This window comes from Coenobita brevimanus, chromosome 98, assembly GCF_032717465.1.
Source record: "Coenobita brevimanus isolate Jiangsu-jjx chromosome 98, ASM3271746v2, whole genome shotgun sequence".
Classification (NCBI taxonomy): domain Eukaryota; kingdom Metazoa; phylum Arthropoda; class Malacostraca; order Decapoda; family Coenobitidae; genus Coenobita; species Coenobita brevimanus.
In genome coordinates, this window is record NC_137051.1 from 5,523,185 (window position 1) to 5,545,000 (window position 21,816).

The 21,816-nt window shown below is 42.1% G+C and overlaps 1 protein-coding gene across 1 annotated transcript in view; it reads right to left on the minus strand.

The window, feature by feature from the left end:
• Nucleotides 1-21,816, minus strand: part of LOC145414074 (uncharacterized) — a 68,530-nt gene that overhangs the window by 38,243 nt on the left and 8,471 nt on the right. The window contains exons 3-8 of the mRNA XM_080283638.1: nucleotides 15,667-15,869; nucleotides 14,985-15,124; nucleotides 8,360-8,468; nucleotides 4,777-4,866; nucleotides 2,616-2,684; nucleotides 1,883-1,983 (exon numbers count right to left, since the gene is read on the minus strand). Of these exons, the coding sequence (XP_080139764.1) occupies nucleotides 1,883-1,983; nucleotides 2,616-2,684; nucleotides 4,777-4,866; nucleotides 8,360-8,468; nucleotides 14,985-15,124; nucleotides 15,667-15,869 (712 nt within the window). The remainder of the gene's footprint in view (nucleotides 1-1,882; nucleotides 1,984-2,615; nucleotides 2,685-4,776; nucleotides 4,867-8,359; nucleotides 8,469-14,984; nucleotides 15,125-15,666; nucleotides 15,870-21,816) is intronic.

The window sequence follows — 21,816 nt, forward strand, 5'->3', positions numbered from 1 at the left end:
GGGAAGGGTGATGCCCTAGAAAGAGGAAATTATAGAGACATAAAGCTTTTAGACCTGATAAAGAAGGTAATGAAGAGAGTCCTAGAAGGTACGATTAGAGGAAGAGCGAATACTGATGAGATGCAGTTTGGGTTTATGCCAGGCAAAGGGACCACTGATGCCATATTCATTGTTCAACAGCTTCAGGAAAGTATATACTGTAGGAAGAAAAAGGGAACTGTGCTTTGTTTCTGTTGATTTGATGAAGACCTTTGACAGAGTCCTTAGAGAGGTGGTGAGGTGGGCAATGAGAAAGCTTGGGATCGAAGAGTGGCTGGTTAGGGTGGTTATGGCCACGTATGTGGATGCTCACACCCAGGTAAGGGTGAATGGAGATCTGAGTGATGAGTTTTCTGTGAATGCTGATGAGCTTCAGGGGTCAGTCTTGAGCCCTTTGTTGTTTATCATGGTACCTGAAACCCTCTAACGTGGCTTCAGAAATGGACTCCCATGGGTGGTGTTGTATGCTGATGATTTGGTGTTGGTTGCAGAGAATGAAAGGAAGGCTTATGAAAGATTTAGGAAGTGGAGAGATGGTTTGGGGCACAAGGGCTTAAGAGTAAATGCAGCTAAAACAAAAGTGATGGTATCTAGGGCTGGGGGTGGTACTGTCAAAGAAGAGAGAGAGTGGCCATGTGCGATTTGTCATGAAAGCGTGGGAAGTAATTCCATCTTGTGCAGTGCTTGTGATAAACTGGTGCATAAGAGATGTAGTGATATTTGAGGCAAGACATGAGATAATGGTGATTTCATGTGTGTGGTGTGTTGGGGAGAGCAGGTGGATACTGCCAGGCGTGAAAGGATTGAACTTGCTGGTGAGTCTCTTGAGTATGTGGAAGAGTATTGTTATGTGGGAAACATGTTATGTGCTGGAGGTGGGACAGGTGCTAGCTCTGTGGCTAGAGTGAGGAGTGGTTGGAAGAAGTTCAGGGAGTTGTTGCCTCTCCTGACACTGAGAGGGCTCTTCCTCCGTGCTAAGGAATCTTTGTATGCGGCATTTGTTAGGAGTGTAATGCTGTATGGTAGTGAGACCTGGGCAGTAAGGAAAGTTTTTTTTTTTTTTTTTTTTTTTTTAAATCCAACTCTGGGCAAAGGCTTCAGAGCCTATATCTTGGGGGCAGTAGCCTATCCCAAGGCCCAGTAGTCCTCCCACACCTCCACATGTCACCACTTCGGCGCTAACACCCACCGTCCATACTGAGTACATGCTAGGGCTGTCTCATACAAGACTGGTGTATTGGTATTAGCGGGGGTATTTTTACGACATGTCGGCGGGTCATCTGATAGATCAGGAAAGTCTGCTTTTTTAATGAAATTCAAATCCTTAAACTGTCCCCTGCCCCAGCCAGGATTCGAACCTGGGTCCATCAGGACTGCAAGCCGCCTCTCTACCGATTCAGCCACCGCAGGCTCAAACATATAGAAACGGCAATGATTAAGTGGATGTGCAGTGCATCCTTGAGTGCAAGGCCTGAGGGAGTCTAGGTTTACGATGAAAGAGTTGAGAGGTAGGATGGGACTGGAGTGTATTGGTGTTGTGATAAGGAGAGGTAGATTAAGATGGTTTGGGCATGTGGAGAGGATGGGGGATGATAACTGGGTGCAGAAAGTGAGAAGTGTTAATGCTGGGGGCAGGATAGTGAGGGGTAGACTGAAAAAGACCTGAGACAAGGTCACTGAGTGTGACCTCAGGGTTAAGGGACTAAACAGGGAAGCTGCCAGAGATCAAGCAGCATGGACAGCCGCCATTAGGTGACCCGGGCCGACGCATGCAAACATGTTGGAGCTTTCAAAAAAAAAAAAAAAACAACGAACTAGTGAACTGCTACTTGTCCCAGCTTACCTGCCTGCTTGTCGTATCTTTTGTCTCTTCTTTTGCCTCTTTATTTTTGCCAAACGTTTTGCTTCCTTTCTTGCTCTCCGAGTCTCGAACTTGGTTGACCTCTGTCCACAAATATTCATGTACCTCATTCAGTTTGTTATCTGCCTATACATTTCTGTGATATGTACTTTATTTTCACAGTACTGTAATGATCTCACAAACAACTTATGCGCCACATTACAGTATATAGTACAGTATATTTCAGTATGACTGTATTGGATATGCTAAGTGGTTTGATCTAAAATGCTTCAACAAATTATTTGTTATAGACCAGGGCTATTCAGCTGGTGGCCCACGGGCCAAATACGGCCCATAAGTCATTTTTGTTTGGCCCTCTGACTGACTCAGAAGAATGAAAATAAACAAGTAAACATGTATAAAACAAAAAGTTTTGCTTTTTTCTTTTTATTTATGTACTCAGCAGAAAATGTAAATGTAAATAATATATGAATTTCTTGTTTCTTTCTGTATATAAATGTTTAGATAGGGGGAAAAAATACAGGTAAAATAATATATAGCCATTTGTTAATCTGACTTTCATAATGTGGCCCTACTCGTAGAGTAGTTGAATAGCCATGGCATAGAGTAAACATGCCTTAAAAGATGTTATTCATAATATAAGTGGGCATCAGACTCTCTTAGCATATCAGATTTGAAAGTCTTCTACTGTACCAAACTGTATATGAATACTGACCCCATTCACAATGTGAGTTCCTCCTCCCTCACTAGTGTTACTCTCTGTGCTGCTCTCCTGCCTCTCAGCCTGAAAGATTTGAATTTGTTAAGAAAATGCTCCCTGGAAAAATTTGGTTAAATTCTGCAGTGCAAAATGCTTGTTATCAGCCACACCACCGTACTCAGCATGAAATTTTAACCAATACTACTGTGTTTGGCAGGCAAAAGCACCCACCATCTACTCACTTAGTGTAGTGCAAGCTTCAGGTGACTCTACACTTGGTGACAAGCCATATGGTTTCCTGTAATCCAGAAAACCTTTTAGTGTACTACTAGTACGCTGGGTGGTAACCGCCAAATGAACGTCTGGTGGTCCAGTGGATTAAAGAGTTCTAACTGGAAAGAGCCCATATGGGTTTCCATCTAAGTAGTAGTTGAGATTTATTGCCTACATAATACACTCAAGGCTGAGCGAGGGATCACGCTTGCCTTAAAAATCGGGCCCAGTAGCTTAGCCCTAGGCCCCTACTCTCCTGACGGGTAAAACAGGGCTGAATGATGGATATAAAAAGATAGTACTATACCACAGTACTGTATACAGTAAGCTCCCACAGTGTGCGAGAGGATGGGTGGTCCTGGTCCTCGTGCACTGTGAAATCGAGCACTGTGAATACATAATCTCATGGGAAAAATTACATATGGGCAGTACCCCTCATACCTTGACATTTTTTTGACTCTTAAGAGACATAATAATGGGAAAATTTTTCAGATATATACTACAGATATAGCTACAGTAACAAAAAATATGGTCAGCCACCTTAACAACAGTAGCCAACTTAACAGGGGTTCCAAGGCTCGGCAACACACTTAGAGTGCCCCCACCACCCTGGCAGCACCATGCTTGTTTAACGGTTGCCAGTGTTGTATTACTCCAGGTTTTTACTAGGAAATTTACGGCCTGTCGAATGTTATATTTCTTCCAGAATGCAGCAACAGTCATTATGGTGGGGCTGTGGAGGTAGAGGGGGAGGTGGCTGGTGGTTCAGGTGGGGCTGTGGAGGTAGAGGGGGAGGTGGCTGGTGGTTCAGGTGGGACAGTGGAGGTGGAGGGGATGGCGACGGGCAAGTCAGGGGAGGTGGTGAGGGGTGGATCCTCCATCTCCTCCTCACTACTGCTCACATTCTCGGCAATTTCCTTCATCTCTTCTTGTTTGTTTGTTTCATTCCTCATCTTGTTATGGACATGTTTGCAGTATAACAACTTGGCATTTGCAAAATAACCGTCATTCAGGTGAATCCAAACATTATTATAGAAACTGGATATCTGTTCTAACTTACCATTATTCCCAAAAACATTACTGTCGAAGTTGTACTTGGCAAGATCTTACTGTAGACTCCTCTTGAGCACCTTCCCCACAAGCCTCTAAGTTATGATGGGCACGTTGTATGGGGATGGGGGTCGCGTACTCTGGGAAAATGGCATTTTTGTGCCACTCATTGCCTCTGCCTCTCATATTTCGGGCTAAACTCACTCAATCAAGGATTTTTGGTTATTATTTTTGGTCACTCGCGTATTATGTGATTCGCGTACTCTGAGCTCGCGCACTATGGGAGCAGTCTGTATATATTATTATGACTATGGCTACTTTATTCATGCACAACTAATTTGTAACTATCACATCATGCTTTATAATTAAAGTGTATAAAAATGCATGCCATATCCAGGAAAAAAGGCTTCACAGCATCATAAATGAATCTCTGTGAAACACAGAGGTCAAATGATGTACTACACTTCAAAATATTCATGAACATTTGTTCAACTTATTCCTTACGGCTTAGCTTTGTACTTATGTAATTAACCCTCTCTTAGAAAAGATGATATATAAGTATTTTACTCAGGGCTAGTACCTAGGTGAGGAGACCTCTCCCCAAACAAGTATTATATGAATATCCCTATTAAACCATACTGGACAGAAGGTCATGGAGTATCTCTGTTAATGCATATTGGACAGAATGTCAAGAAGTATTATACTGCTACTGCCAGATGACTATTCAGTAAAGGGATATTCAACTAAGAGAGACTTCTACCCAAGAGGCAATTAATAAGAGCACAAAGTATAATCTTCAAGGTCATTAGAATTATCAGAATAAAGACTTTAATTTCCATTGCACTTATCTCACCACTGCTTGTCCCTCTTCTTGTCCTTCATTTATGTAGTCGTTATCCTCCATGTCTGCTCTGTCCTGATCATCATAATAGTCTGCAGAGTCCTGTCACATGGATAGCACTTGTAACATTAAAGAAGTTCATTGTAAGTCTAATATCTTATATATAATATTTTTTTTTATCGTAAGGTGCAATAATGATGAAAATACAGTATCAGTCACCACTAAATGCCTAACAAGTACAGAGCTAGTGAAGGGATTATCCTGCTGTTGTCATCTGTCAGGGAGAGAGAAGCTTTAACTTCACTGCACCTGTACAATGTTGTATAAAGCACCCCCCCCCCTTTTTTTTTTTATGTACAATGGGGGATGCTTACCATCCACTAACTCAGTGAAGTGCTGCTGTCGGGTGTTTGCCCTTTCCTCTCCTCCATCCTTCTTTCCTTCTATCCTCTTGTTTTGCTTTTCTTCATTCTTTCCTCATCCTTCTGCCTACAGGTGACATTACACTCCCTCTTCTGTCTTTCTTTCCTTCATTCTTTCCTCATCCTTCTGCCTGTGAGTGACTACACTGAGTGACAAGCCAAATGGTTTCCTGTACATTAGGAAACCATATGCTCATACTACACTGGGTGGTAACCATATAACCAAATTTTGGCACCTGGTGGTTTAGTGGGTAATTATGGCTCTCCAATCGGATTGAGCCAGGGAAGGTTTATATCCCAGAGGTGGTTGGGGTTTATTGCTCACATAATGCCACTCAGGGATGATTGAGGCTGGTCACTCTCATCTCAAATGTCAGGACCAACCTGCCTGGCCCTGGGCTCCTGCACTCCTCATGGGGCAACATAAGATTGGATGATGAGTGAATGAACATGGGGGGACTTGAGAAGCTGCCTGCCACCAGAGGCCACCACTGTTAACAGCTTCTCTGCCCCAAGTATGTGTTAAATTACCATAATTTTTCTTCTTTGATGTGAGAGCCTGTGTGGCAAAATACCATCATACACTACTGAAATAATGAAAAAGCCTCAGAACAAAAATATAACAGAGGAGAATACATTGCTCTCATTGTTTTATTTCCCTGGAAACAAAGCTCAAACTGTGAAAACCTGGCACTTATATATTTCTTTTTGTCATTTTTAATGAAGCTGCTACAAGGCTGAGTTATATCTTTCCTCCTGAAATGTTCGATTTATACTGTAGTTTTAGCCAAGTACTGTACCTGTTTTGACTATGTCAGTCTCGATTTTGACCAAAATTAAATTGAAACAAATTTTTTCACATAAGATCTAGAAGACAGTCCTCTTTCCAAGATCAACCACAAGGTTTGTTTACATCATTCAAGTGTGCTGGCAGGAAGGCACCACTGAGCTCTATAGTATGGAGAGGCTATCTCTGCTGCGAACATGTGATTTTGGCCACCATATTGAAACACCTACACTTGTCGCTAATAATACAAAAACATGTTCGGATTGTGACTTTCTTTTCTGCCTAGTTCAACGAATTAAATGGGGTACATTTAGCCAGTGAGTATAAAATAATGCCATAGGTTGCTGCAGTGCAGAATTTACCCTTTACGACACTGAAGCAGAGAAAGGTAATGGCAGAAAGGGAAAAGATAGTGTAGTATTAACATTGAAATGATAGTGATGTTGAAGCTGTTTTACGTCGAAGTAATGGTGTTGAAATGGTGTGGGAAGTCTTTAGACTATCCACAGTAATGTTACAGAATTAGCAAGATATATTTCTTACTTGTGAAATGTAATGCCATCTCTCTTTGATGAATCCCTGTGCCTATTTTTGTATCCATAAGCTGCACAGTGGTCCATGGCGCTATATTTTCTGGAATCATCAGCTTCTTTCAAAAACCCGCAGAGCAGCTCAGTACAAAAACGCGGGCATCAGGTGTGGTGTAACATGGCTCCCGATACACCAGTGCCACCCTGGTGGTGGCTACATAAATTACACGGTGTTACCCATGAGAAAGCCTCTCCATACTATAGGGCTGAGTGGAAGGCACAGAGGGGCACGTGGTCATCAAACCTTGGAACCGGGATGGTGTCTGAGCTTGGACACAAACATACAAAACAAGTGCTTAGCTAAAACTGCAGTATAAATTGAACATTTCAGGAGTTAAGATTTAACTCAGCTTTGTAGCAGCTTCATTAAAAATGACAAAAAGAAATATATATGTGCCAGGTTTTCAAATTTGGGCTTCTTTTGGGGGGAAATAAAACAATGAGAGCAATGTTTCTCATCTATTATTTTTTTTACAAAGCATTTTCATTACTTCAGTAGTGTACGACGGTAATTTGCCACACAGGTTTCCACATCAACAAAGAAAAATTATGGTAACTGAACGCGTACTCAGGGCAGAGAAACTGTTAACAGTGTGAGACATCTGGTGGCAGATGATTTCCTCAAGTTCCCCATTGGCTGTACATGAAGCAGACACTGCAGATAGGGTTACTTATGACTGATGTGAGCCTCTGCTATATACCAAACTCCAGTCGGCTTCTAGTGCTTCAACTAAGCATACATATTTCTTGTGTATTTTAAACACCTGCACTTCCATGTATCCCTGTTTCACTGAGCTTCTGGCTGGAGTTGCTGATGATCTGGCATTAGGGTCACCAGTTCTCCAGTCCCTTGCTAATTCACTGCCAGCTAATTAATTTAGATGGTTGTTGATCATTACTTATCACTTGATCAACAATGATCCATTGTAATGATCACTGATTTTTGCTAATGCATCAGTTTATCATTCTTCATGGTTACTGTTATTGCTTAGGTGCCATTCAAGCTTAGTAACTCATCCACAATAAAGTGCTGGTATTATAGCATAACTCTACTACTGTCCAACCATTAAAACTGTCAACACATCAACTTGTTTGCAAACACTTGTTACAGGCATAATATATGTGTTGCCAGCAATACAGAGTTTTAGCTGCCAACTCTTTAATGACTCCATCACTGACCAAACACAACAGTGAATTCTTCCCTGACCATTTTCAATTATCAATGACCCTTATTTTGTCACTGATGTTCTGGTTATGTAACTGCCAGCAAATCCAATATTCTCATGGTCTGTTTAGCAACTTTACTGCTAGCTCAGTGCTCTAGCTGCTGATATTCCAGTTATTTTTGCCAACCTAGTCATAGTGCCAGATGCAGTCTAGACATCAACAGAATGGTTACTTCAGTTCCACTGCAATTGTATGCAGCAGTTAGTGACAGTTGATGCAATATTTCCTTTTGTACTGACTGGCTACCTAACAGAGGTGATATGGACTTTCAAATACCCATACCAAAAACCTGTGTGTGTGTGTGTGTGTGTATTTGTTTGTTTGTTTTCAACAGGGATTATCAAACATTTATTACTAGTACCTTCATTTTTTACACAGTGCTGTACAGTACAGTATATACAACTATTTCTACAATTTCTACTTATTTTAACATAAATTTTCATGCTGAATTTATACTATTTATGTGTAACAAAAGCTGTACTGTACATTAATTCCATTCTCTGGATCCATAAATATCAGCCAACAGTAATAAGAAAATACAAAGCAGCAATGGTGACATTTCATCTCACCTCATAAGCAGCCAAATGGTCAACACACAGCAACATCTGTAGCTCACTGGGGTAGGCTTGTGGTCCCACAACAAGTGTCAGATTCCCAACAGGTAAGGCATAGTATGTGCTGTGCAAAAATATTAAATTGTAGCAAAAGGGTCTTTTTTTCCAGGAAGTCTACATGCTGTAAGGATTTTATGAGTTACCATTCTACCAGTTGCTCTCTCACTTAATTTCCAAACATCTTTTGATAAAATATGGTACTGTATTAATTTTGATGAAATATCCATTTACCTTACTCCCATCTAAAATTGTTGTTGCTGTTGTTGTTGTTGTCCTTATCCTAAGTCCATATACACATAATCTGTTGGACTGCAGGAATCTGGCCCCTTCAGCCAGGTGTTACTAGAAATCTTTTATTGAGGTTATGCTGGAGATTTGTGTGAACTGCAGCAGTAGGAACTGTATTGTATGTTGGTACTGAAGCAGAGAAGGTGGTGGCTACAATGTGATTTGGCTGGGTGAATTTGAGCCTCTGTGGGAAGAACAGTTTTTGTGGGATGAATACCTACTGGGCTTTCAGGAAAGATGCTGGCATGCTAAAGGTTTTTGGATGGATGGATGTGTTGTGTACAGTGTGATCACCCTCTTTGTGAACTCCTACATTGCTAATTGCCTAGTTTGCAAGATGTAGTCTGTTTGATTTTTTTTTTTTTTTTTTTTTTTTTGGGGGGGGCGAGATACGATCCAAGTACTTTGCTATTGCATGTGGAAGTGGGGCAGAAACAGCATCGCCACCCATTATGTGAGGATGGAACACTTTTGTGATGCCTGCCTCATCTCCATGACAATGCACATCAAAAGGAGGCAGGACCTATCTCCAGGATTGCCAATTCAGGAACTTTGTCACAAGTTGTAGCAACTTTGTGTGTCTAAAGCTGTGGTCACACAGAATATTTTCGAGCAACTTTTGCTTCCACAATTGCTGCTTTCCTTGATATATGAGCATTCAAAAGTTTTCAGGACTGTAATTTTAGGTAAAATTCTTAGACACAAAAGACTTCCCGCAATATTCAGAGTCAGCTGCATGCTACTGTTATACAGGTATACCTAGATATATGATACCCCTAGATGCGATACCTCAGCTTAGCGATGGAGGTAGAAATACCACCATATTATATCTCTTGTAAAATCTGCTTCCAAGAGATTGGGTGTGCTAAGCCGACTCCGTTCCTTCTTTACCCCTGCACAATTGTTGACTCTATACAGGGGTTTTATCCGCCCCTGCATGGAGTACAACTCTCATGTGTGGGGAGGCTCCCCACATACAGCTCTTCTCAATAGGGTGGAGTCAAAAGCTTTTTGCCTCATTAACTCTCCTCCTCTTACTGACTCCCTTCAACCTCTGTCTCTTCGTCACACTGTTGCATCTTTATCTCTTTTCTATCGCTACTTCAATGGTCACTGCTCCTCTGAACTGTCTGCATGCATTCCTCCACCTCTACGACGTGTGAGTAGCACCCGTCTAGCAGCAAACTCTCATCCCTTTTCTGTCTAACTCTCAAATGCAAGAGTTAACCATTACTCCCAGTCCTTCATTTGTGCAACAGGTCAACCCTGGAACTGTCTCCCTGCTTCCTATGATCTCCAGTCTTTCAAACGCAGAGTGTCCAGGCATCTCGAAATGATCGGATCTTGAATTTGGCTCTCTCTTGTATTTTGTTTTTCTCTTGGAAGGAACAGTTTTGCAGGCTTGTTGCCTTTGGTTCCTTCTTCCTCATGTAAAAAAAAAAAAATGGCTGAACCTGGTTTAACGATTTTTTTTTTTTTTTTTTTTTTACTGATTTTTATTATATTTTAGACTAAAATTGTGTTTAGGTTGATTTATACACTTTTTTTAGACTTAGATTTATGTGTTTTAGTCACAAGTGGGGTGAACATTGTTATTTTTAGGTACAGTTTACTAGTTTGAAAGCAACGTTGGGTCTGGTTAGTACTTGGATGGGTGACCGCCTGGGAACACCAGATGCTGTTGGCATCCCTACGTGTCAAGTGGGGTTGGTGGAGGATTAGTGCCCCTCCCTGTAAAACAATTAACTCTAAGCCATTGGCCACCCCGTTTGGGATACATGGCGTCTGGCAATGAATGAAAAAAATGAATATTTGATAATATTCGGATTTTATTTGTTGGTGTTAGTGAGTTATTTATAGGTGTTAGGCATTGGTTAGCTTCTTTTACAGCTGTTAGGCCATCTAGATTGGCTTTAAACTTGTTTTTGGACTCATTTTGGTGGGTTTAGGACTTGGTTGGGGGGGAAACTCAAGGCTGTTAAATCTATCTGGAGATATGATATCCCACCTAATGATAGGCTTTTACTTAACCAGTTCCATTGTTAATTTGGGGTATACCAGCTGTATTCAATTATAATGGTACTTTTTGTGCTTAATCATCACATAATTTATTATTATAGGTACAATAGTCATATACAGTAAACTCTTATTATCTGGCGTAATTCAGCCAAGCCCTACGCCTGTTAACCCCTAAAACGCGGCTGTGTACAGTCGATCCCCCCCGAGTGGCGGGGTTGTATCGCGGTCTGAGTACCTGTAGGAAAATATTCTCCAAAAATCAGAGATTAACCCTAGAACATTATACTTGGTATGGCAGATAGTACTTACATTCAGCTTTCTCCAGAGACAGGTATTGAGCCTTCGTGGACTACCCAAGAACTTGTGGAGACTTGCAAAGTTGGGTAACCAAATCTTCACTTTCACACCTCCAGCAACCCGGTTTCCCCTCTACCACAGCCTCATTCTGTCACAGTAAACTTTATACTACAACGTAAAGGTAGTTAGGAATCCGTATTTGTACAATAAGCACTGAAAATAAGGCTAAAATCAACGGAGCGTACGGCCGACATGCACTGTGGCGGCAGTCTTCCCGTCACTCAACAAACATTTCCATTTTCACAGCTAAAAACATGTATACCACATTATTTTCAATCATATTACTTCCCAAAAGATCACCACAGCGCGGTTTTTATTCTGCCTTACGTCCGCCACTTTATTCTCGTTCCTGTCGGCCGCTTGCACTGACTGGGAAGAGCTAGAACTCGCCATAATCTCACTTTGAAAGCCTGCAGTAAACTGACGCTAAACAGAGGCAAACCGTGAGAAAAAAAGCTAGTGTTACAACTGGGGAAACAAGCGTTTCCTAGTAGCATAAACTGCTTGTGAGAGGAGATCGCAGATTTACAGTTCTGAGCGCTCAGAGCGCTGCCATGTATCACAGCCAGGCTGGCCGGGCCGTGGTGGGGGGGGGACGGGGGGAAAACGCGATATTTGGCAACAACTGAGGTCAGTAGTACAAAGGTAAAGTATGCAAGTTGTAGCTAGAGGGTGGTGGTACTGATAGACAATACCAGCTGGAGCCTGCTTGCCCGCGGTTATTCAAAATTTACTAAAATCGCAAACGCGACGACCCGCCGTCCTGCCCTTATGGCCGAGCGTCGCAAACGCGACGATCCGCGTTTTAGGGGTTAAAGCAAAGTGCCAGATATTGCATAGTACCCCCCATTGGCTCAATATTCAGCGTTGAGTCAGTTATTGCGTTGTTATCTGTCTTATCCCTCTATCTTAAAAACTTTCCTATGAGTAAAAGATGGAAATTATGCATAAAATACAATAAAGGAATGAAAAAATACTGTAATACAGTAATACAGTGCCAGTTGGCTACCATTTATGAGCTGGCTGGTACACCTCAGTGCTGGATATTGCATAGAACTGCCAGTTATGTCACATTTTGGTGCCGGATATTGCATAATTTGCCAGATATTGCTTTAATAAAGACGAGCCAACAGCACTGGGTATTGTGTTGGGCTGGATATTGTGATGATGGATAATTAAGAGTTTACTGTAATGTTAAAAGCACCAGGGTAGTATACAGTGGCTGTTTGTTTGACCAGCTTTTGTTTACTTCCAAGCCCATTGCTTACTGAATCTCACAGACTTCCCCACATTGGTATCTTGTTTGTTATTAATATGATAAACAAGACTCAACATATGAAGATATTAGAGTTTGCTGAGTCATATCTTCTTCCTTATGGTTTCTCGAGCCACTGTTGTGTATGTTTTTATATTTTGCAATATCTCTGGTTGATATTATCCATCCATCCATCCCTTCATCCTGTGGTTGATATGTTGGAGGCTCATCTCAGGCCTGCTTAATTTAATGTTGACTGTTGTATACTGTTCTCAGCGATTCTCTCTGTTGTTTGAGGGCGGTGCCTGGGAGAGTTTTCTGTACCGTACATCAAATTCATGAAAGGTCTTTGCAATGCTATTAGCATGTTTAGAAGAGATCCTTCTGTGTCCAGAGTAAGTACAAGGATTTCTGGGTGTCTTCCTAAGGGAGTGATTGAGGGCAATTTGAGGGTGTAGCTGAGAATCATGTCTGTCAGAAGGAGGACGGTAGTTGATTCTGATGGTGAAACAGTCTTTCTCTTCTGCATAAGCTACTGTTCTAGTGAGAGTGAATAATGTTGAAGCAGTTTCTTGCTAGATCAGTTCTGAAGTTCTACACTGAGTGACAAGCCTAATGGTTTCCTGTACACCAGGAAGCCATTTACTACACTAGGTGGTAACCATATAACCAAATTTTGGCACGTGGTGGTTTAGTGAGTAATCATTGCACTCCAACTGGATTGAGCCAGTGAAGGTTATAGCCAAGGAGTGGTTGGGGTTCATTGCTCATGCAGTGCCACTCAGGGATGAGTGAGGCTGGTCACTCTCATCTTAAATGTTGGAACCAGCTGCCTAGCCCCCTCATCTTAAATGTTGGAACCAGCTGCCTAGCCCCAGGCTCCCACGCTCCTCATGGGGCAGTGTAGGATTGGATGATGATGATGATGATGATGATGATGATGATGATGATGATGATGAAAATATTTTCAGAAAGTTTCACAGAAATTTCTAGGCTTCATAGCTAGTTAATGGCTAGAATCTTATGAACTGAAATAAACATAGAACTACAAGTCCCCAGATGACCTTGGAAGTGCTGAACCTCTGAGACCGTTAGGTTCATAGATGGTTAGGTTGTATTAGGGTAGTCATTTCACCAGAAAATACACTACTGACATCCAACATTGCTTTTCTGGAGTAAATACATTTCTAACATATTCACCATACTCTAATATTGCTTGGATAATGTGCACACAGTGCAATCCCAACAAAAAATCGCAAGAACAAATGAAAATGAGGTGGCGAGGATTTTCTTGACCTTTACCTTAAATGGCTCGGTACATGAGAATCTGAGTACTGTATGCTGATTACCATAGTGAAATAGAATTTAATGCATTGTGGTACTGTCAAACATTATTCCTTTGACAAGTCTGTGTATATTACAACTAAACTCACTGTGGAAGTACTGCATGTCTGCATGCATCAGTCTGAGCAGTGCAGGGCTATATGATGTTTGTATTGATTTACCGTATAGTACAAATTGTATATACTTACTCATGAAAAATTATTTTCTGTTGTCTGGTGTCAATAGTTCACTTGTTTGTATAACATTGTGGCATTTCAGAAAAGTTAAACGCAGTAAAATTGTAGAGTAGACCATAGCAAATGATGTGCACTCGACCTTTCCAAGATGGCGGTCAAGCTGACGCATGTTTTGCCTCCCTGTGTGACATCTGTGTTCATATACCTATGGCTGTCATTTTCAATCCTCTTCACCTCCCCAAACCATCTCAATCTACCCCTTCTCATCACATCACTACTACATTCAAGTCCCATCCTTTCTCTCAATTCTTCATCCACAATCCTAACCCTCCCTCCCAAGGCCTGTCATTCAAAGTCACACTTCATGTCTGTATGATCATTTTCATCTCTGTTTGAACTTATGAATATCCTCCTCCTTTACAGCCCAAGTCTTACTACCGTACAACATGAAACTCCTACCACATGCTGCATATGAGGACCCCTTAGCATGGAGGGAGAGTTCTCTGTTATTATCACACTTTCTTTTATCCACATTTACCCTCAAACTGCTGTACCCCATTCCATCTCTCCACTTACTAAATCTTTCCTGTACAACCCTCCCATTCTCCATGATCAACACCAAGTCATCTGTATGCAACACCACCCATGGGAATCCAGTTCTGAAGTCAAGTGAGAATGCTTGAAGGACCATAATAAACAATAAGAGACATAAAACTGTAGTCTGATGTACCCCAAATTTCATGAATAATTCATCACTAAAACCTCTGTTCACTCTCACCTGAATGTGAGCATCTTCATTTATTGCCATAACCACTCTGACTAACCAGTCCTCAATCTCAAGCTTTCTTATTGCCCACTTAACTATTTTGCTGGACACTCTGTCGAAACATTTCTCCAAATCAACAAAAGCAAAGCACTATACAATTCTCTCTTCCATTCTATAATTTTGTTCCTGATGTTATTGGACAATGAATATTGTTTCATTGGTTTTGTAAAGCTGATCTGCCAGTTTCCCCCAACTGACAGTACCAGTTGTATGGAACAAGTGGAGATACTGTATTTTGGAACACATCCCAGACATACTTGTACAGGAACAACTGGTACACATACTGGTATCCAATAAATACCCATCCACACCCACCTGAGAGTGAGACAACCACATTCAGGAGGGGTGAAGGAGAGAGACAGGACTCCCCCGCCTGCCAGCTTTCCACTTGCCCACCAAAATTCTTCACTTAAGCCATCCCACTCTGACAGATTCTCAGAATTACTGGAGTTGACCTGCAGTAGAGATGGACTGTTAAACTTAAATCAAAGAAGGAGAATCTGAATGTCACTTTGAAAAACTACTTAAAATGTAAATGCCATGGATTGAAAATATGAATCTTCTAATTGACCCCTTGATTTAGATGACACTTCATTTTTAAAGTTTATTCTTTCAGTTTCCAAGCAACTTTGTAAGTTGGAGAAACCGTTTGCAATGACAGGTTTACAAACAGTCACCATTAACTCCTACAGAGTCTGATTTCTCTCCCTAAGGTGGATAAAATTGTAAGAAAGTATTGTAACAAGGATAAAAAAAAAAAAAATGTCACTATGATAGGGGAATTATATAAATGAATGGTTTCAAGGGAAAAAAAAAAAAAAGCCTTCTTTATGAAAGAGGCTAATGCTGTACAAAAATGTTGAATCTTCTATGTCACTGATAGCATAACTTACTTCACCCTTTACACTGAAGTTGATTATTATTTCATTGTACAAAACCAAATGGTATATGAGATAAACACTTTAATTTTTGTGTCTCATTGTTCAGCTCAACTTACGTCATCTTGTACATCAAAGTTGATTATGGTTTCATTGTGTTCCTCTCCAATGGCCAGTCTCTGCCCACTGTGGCTGTGGGAGATGGAGGCTGTGGCTGGGTCTTTACGAGTCAATCCTCCCACACCACACTGTGATTTATTCTCGTATTTGCGTAGTGTCAAGAATATGGACCCAGCTTCAGCCACTAGAGATTCAACCATTACTGAAAAGTTAGAAGTACTGTAATGTAGAAGATATAAAAGGATTCTATTTTAGTTGAAAGGTTGCACAGTCATTTAAAAGCTGCATTTGGACCCGGACGGACCATACGTTGACGACTAAGGAACGGACAGAGGACATTCTTAGGGTGGGAACATGGAATGTGAGAGGAGTGAATGATGAAGTGAAAGAGAGAGAGATTGTTCAGGTGCTTGAGGATGCAAAAGTGGATATATGTGGATTGACTGAAACTAAATGGAAAAGTGAAAGGGTGAGAGAATGGGAATATGGTTTAGGTATATGTGTGGGAGTCAATGAGAATGAGAGGGCAAGAGAGGGAGTATGTCTGATGATAAGCAAGAAGTGGAAGAAGAATATAAGAGAGTATGGAACAGTGGGTGCAAGGATTGTATGATGAGGATGAAAGTAGGTATACAAGTGTGGGCGATTGTATGTGTGAATGCCCCGACAGAGGATCGAGTGGCAAGAGTGTAAGATGAGTTTTGGGCGAGAGTAGAAGCATGTATGGACAAGTTTGAGAGGAGTGAGAGAGTGCTGTTGATTGGAGACATGAATGGCAAAGTTGGGAATGTACGAGCGGATGGAGTGGTTGGTCAGTGGGGTGTGCCAGCTGAAGTAGATGGGAGTGGTAGTGCTTTGGTGGACATCTGTGCTTGTAAGAGGTTGGCAATAGCCAACACCTACTTTCGTCATAAGATGATCCACCGGTATACATGGAGAGTAATGAGGAGGATGGATGGTGAACTTGTTGAACGAAAGGCAATGATAGACTATGTGTGTGTGGATGAATGAATGAGAAGACAAGTGTTTGATGCAAGAGTGTGGAGAGGGTGGGGGAATGGAGTCTCGGACCATCACTTAGTGATGGCCAAGGTAGAGCTGCAAAGAAAGTGGTTGAGGAGACGATGGGGAAGACAGGAGGAAGCAGCTCCTGTGAGAAGAGTGGAGAAATTGCAAGATAGTGAGAAAATGACAGAGTATAAGAGCATAGTGGAAGAAAGATTGGGAAGGTATGAGCTAGAGCAGATGGAAGGGGTGGAAGATGTATGTAAGATATTCACGGAAGAGATAGGCGCAGCGTGTGAGGTGGTTTGTGGAGTGAAGAGGAGATGCAAGGGTGTGCAAGGGACAGCATGGTGGAATGATGAGGTGAAGCGAGCTGTGGAACAAAAGAAGAAGGCATATAGTGAATGGTTAGCGAGTAGAGGTAGGGGAGAAGATGAGAGAGAGAAGAGAGAGGTATATGTGAGCAGGAGAAGGGAGGTGAAGAGACTGGTGAAGGAGAGTAAGAAGAAAATGGATGAAGAGTTTGGGAGGAATCTGAGTGTGAAATGGAGGGAGAGTAAGAAATTGTTTTGGAAGGAGGTAAAGAAAGTAAGGCAGTGTGAAAGGGGAAATAGTAGAGGAGTGAAAGATAGGAATAATAGATTGTTAGTGGAGAAGAGAGAGAAATTGAGGAGATGGAAAGAGCACTTTGAGGATTTGTTGAATGTAGAGAGTGAGAGCAGTGCGAGTATAAGTGGCTGGGGAATTGCTGGGAGAAGAAGAGACGAGAGGAGGGAGGAAGAGATCAGTAGGGTGGAAGTAGTGGAGGCGATGAAGAGGATTAAGTTGGGAAAGGCCCCAGGAATTGATGGAGTGTGTGGTGAAATGCTTAGGTATGGGGGTGAGATTGTTGTGGAGTGGATATGGAAGTTTTGTAGATTGGCTTGGGAAGAGGGAAGGGTTCCAGAGGACTGGAAATCAGGTATAATAGTTCCTTTATACAAAGGAAAAGGGGAGAGAGAAGTATGTGGTAACTATAGGGGTATTTGCCTTCTTAGTGTGACTGGTAAAATATATGGTAGTATACTCATTGATAGGGTTAGGCATATGACAGAGGAGCTAGTTGGAGAAGAACAAGGGGGATTTAGGAAGGGAAAAGGGTGTGTAGATCAGATATTTGTTCTAAGATGTTTAGTGGAGAAGTATCTAGAGAAGGGAAGGAAAGTGTATGCTGCCTTCATGGACTTGGAGAAAGCTTATGACAGAATAGATAGGCAAGGTATGTGGAAGGTATTAAGAATATATGGAGTGGAGGGGAAATTGTTGAATGCTGTGAAGAGTATGTACGAGGGAGCTAGGGCTACGGTGCGAGTGGATGGTGAGCTGAGTGAGTTCTTTGATCTCAATGTGGGACTGAAACAGGGTTGTGTGATGTCTCCATGGCTGTTTAATGTATACATGGGTGGGGTTGTAAAGGAGGTGCAAGGTAGGGCAGTGGATGTGGGGGTGGCTCTAATGAATGAGAGTGAGATTTGGAAGCGTCCGGTGTTGTTGTTTGCTGATGATACAGTATTGTTGAGTGAAGATGAATGGGAGTTGCAAGGTTTGGTGAATGAATTTGGGACAGTGTGTAGGAGGAGGAATCTGAAAGTTAATGTAAACAAAAGTAAAGTTATGGTGTTTGAGAGGAATGAGGTCATAGAGTGTGCAGTGAGGTTGGATGGTGAGGATATGGAGAATGTGAGTGCATTCAAGTACAGTAGTGCACCAACTTTCGCTACAGCAGGATTCGCGGAATCCACTTTCGCGGCATGCACCAAATATTCCCTAACTTCCACTTTTGCTTGAAAAAAATCGATTTTCGCGCACAAATTTTGGGTTTGGGACAATATTTTGAACTTTGAATTTCCTGCACCGCCCGCCCGCAACCCACCGCCATCTTGAATGACGTCATGTCAACACTCTGTCCACCCATTCCCGCCATTGTGTACGAGCGTGCTAGCTCCATTGTGTTGGATTCTCACGGCCATAGAGGAGCTTAACCTGGATGAAGATTTCGATGGATTTGTTCAAGAGAACCTAGCACAAAGGGAAATTCAGCACAGAGTGGAAGTGTTGCATCAAGTTGCATCTGAGGAGGCAGAGAGAGAGAGTGGTAGCGAGGCAGCAAGAGGTGGCACCAATACGTCTGGCGTGGCTAAATAAGCCCGCCACGCACCTTGGATACTTACCCCCAACATCCATTAAAGACCTCAACCTGGTCTCTGTGGTATGTTTCTCCTCATATAATGTGTACTGTACAGTTTTTATTGTTTGTATCTCACAATGCAATGTACAATAGTGATTTGATGTACTGTATTGCAAGTGAAAATGAAAATCTGATGTTACTTTAGGATAACCGGGAACCAATTAGCCTTTTTGCCATAAAGACAATGCCCCAACTTTCGCTAATTCCACTTTCGCGCATTATTTTTGGACCCAATTAGGCGCGAAAATTGGTGCCCCACTGTACTTGGGTAGTGTGATGAGTAAGGGTGGAACTTTTGGGGATGAAGTGCGTGAAAGGGTACAGCAGGGAAGGAAGGTTGTTGGTACATTGAAAGCAGTGATGAGAAATAGGGAGATGATAGTACTGTGATCCCTACCCTGACGTATGAAAGCGAGGCATGGACCTTGCAAGAGAGGAACAAGTCAAGAGTGAGAGCAGTGGAAATGAGTTACATGAGAGGAGCATGTGGAGTGACATGGAGGGACAGGTTGATGAATGAAGAAGTGAAGGAACGTTGTGGGGTGGATGTGGTTGAGAAGATTAGGAGAAATACACTGAGATGGTTTGGACGTGTGCGCCGTGAATCGAATCAGCCATGATTTTTCTCCATGTATGATCATAAATTCCAACCTTCCCCATGCCGCGATGCACTTTTTATTGTTGGTCTCGACCTGATCTCGAGTCAAAACTCCAAGACCAGAAGCTTCGAGACCAAGATCAAGACCAAGATCACGTCAAGTGAGACCAAGATCAAGACCAAGACCACATCTGCCATCACTGGCCTCAGTACTAACAAGGCATATGGGCCTCATAGGGTCCCTCCTGTTGTTCTCAAGAACTGTGCTTCTGTGCTTACACCCTGCCTAGGCAAACTCTTTCGCCTTTGTCTGTCAACTTGTACCTTTCCTTCTTGCTGGAAGTTTGCTCTCATTCAGCCAGTCCCAAAGAAGGGTGACTACTCCCAACCCTCCAACTATCGTCCAATTGCTTTAACGTCCTGTATTTCAAAAGTTTTCGAGTCAATTCTCAATAGAAAAATTTTAAGGCATCTTTCCTATCACAACCTTCTTTCTGATCGTCAGTACGGGTTCCATCAGGGACGCTCCACTGGCCATCTTCTCACGTACCTTTCAGACTCCTGGTCATCCTCCTTTCGGGACTTTGGCGAAAGCTTTGCCATTGCACTTGACATCTCAAAGGCTTTCGATCGAGTCTGGCATAAATCTTTAATTTCCAAACTGTCCTCCTACTGTTTCTATCCTTCTGTCTGTGCCTTCATTGCTAGCTTCCTTTCTGGTCGTTCTATAGCCGCTGTTGTAGACAGCCATTGTTCTTCTAGATTTATCAACAATGGTGTTCCTCAGGGCTCTGTCCTATCACCAACTCTCTTCCTTTTATTCATGAATAATCTTCTAAGCTGTACATCTAACCCTATCCACTCATACGCTGATGACTCCATCCTTCACCTTTCCATTTGGTTCCCACAACGCCCATCTCAACAGTTACTTCAACAAACAAGGGATGAGGCTATGGCACACCTAATGTCTGACTTGGCTCGTATCTCTGACTGGGGTAAAAATAATATGGTTGTTTTTAATGCATCTAAGACTCAGTTCTTACACCTATCAACCCGACAAAATCTTCCACAGGTATACCCACTAATGTTTAATAATATTCAGCTTAATCCTGCATCATCCTTGAACATGCTTGGGGTTTCATTTACTCGGGACTTATCTTGGAAAGATCATATTACATCTCTTGTAAAATCTGCTTCCAAGAGATTGGGTGTGCTAAGCCGACTCCGCTCTTTCTTTACCCCTGCACAGTTGTTGACTCTATACAGGGGTTTTATCCACCCCTGTGTGGAGTACAACTCTCATGTGTGGGGAGACTCCCCACATACAGCTCTTCTCAATAGGGTGGAGTCAAAGGCTTTTCGTCTCATTAACTCTCCTCCTCTTACTGACTCCCTTCAACCTCTGTCTCTTCGCCGCACTGTTGCATCTTTATCTCTTTTCTATCGCTAATTTAATGGTCACTGCTCCTCTGAACTGTCTGCTTGCATTCCTCCACCTCTACGACGGGTGCTACGCACCCGTCTGGCAGCAAACGCTCATCCCTTTTCTGTCCAACTCTCTAATGCAAGAGTTAACCGTTACTCCCAGTCTTTCATTTATGCAACAGGTCAGCTCTGGAACTGTCTCCCTCTGTCTGTATTTCCTGCTGCCTATGATCTCCAGTCTTTCAAACGCAGTGTGTCCAGGCATCTCAAAATGATCGGATCTTGAACTTGGCTCTCTATTGTATTTTGTTTTTCTCTTGGAGGGAACTGTTACTGCGGGTTCATGGCCTTTGGTTCCTTCTTCCTCGCCTAAAAAAAAAAAATCAAACTGGTCTCGAGACCAAGACCGGTTTCGAGACCTACAACACTGGTTTGGAAACTTCCTGTACTGTTGTTTGCAGATGATACTGTATTGTTAAGTGAAGACAAAAGGGAACTGTAAGGCATGGTGAATGAGTTTGGAATTGTGTGTAAAAAATGGAATCTAAAGGCGAATGTAGAGAAAAGTAAAGTTATGGTCTTCGAGAGAAGTGAAGTCACTGAATGTACAGTAAGGTTGGATGATGAAGACATGGAAAATATGAGTGTATTTAAGTACTTGGGTAGTGTGATAAGTAAGGATGGAAGTTTGGAGGATGAAGTGTTTGAAAGGGCACAACAAAGAAGAAAGGTTGCTGGTTCATTGAAAGCAGTGGTAGGAAATAGGGAAGTGAACACGGAAGTATAAAAGTCGCTGCATGATAGTATTGTGATACCAACTCCAATGTATGGAGGTGAAGCTTGGACCTTGTTGGGAGGACAAGGGTGAGAACAGTGGAAATGAGTTATCTGAGA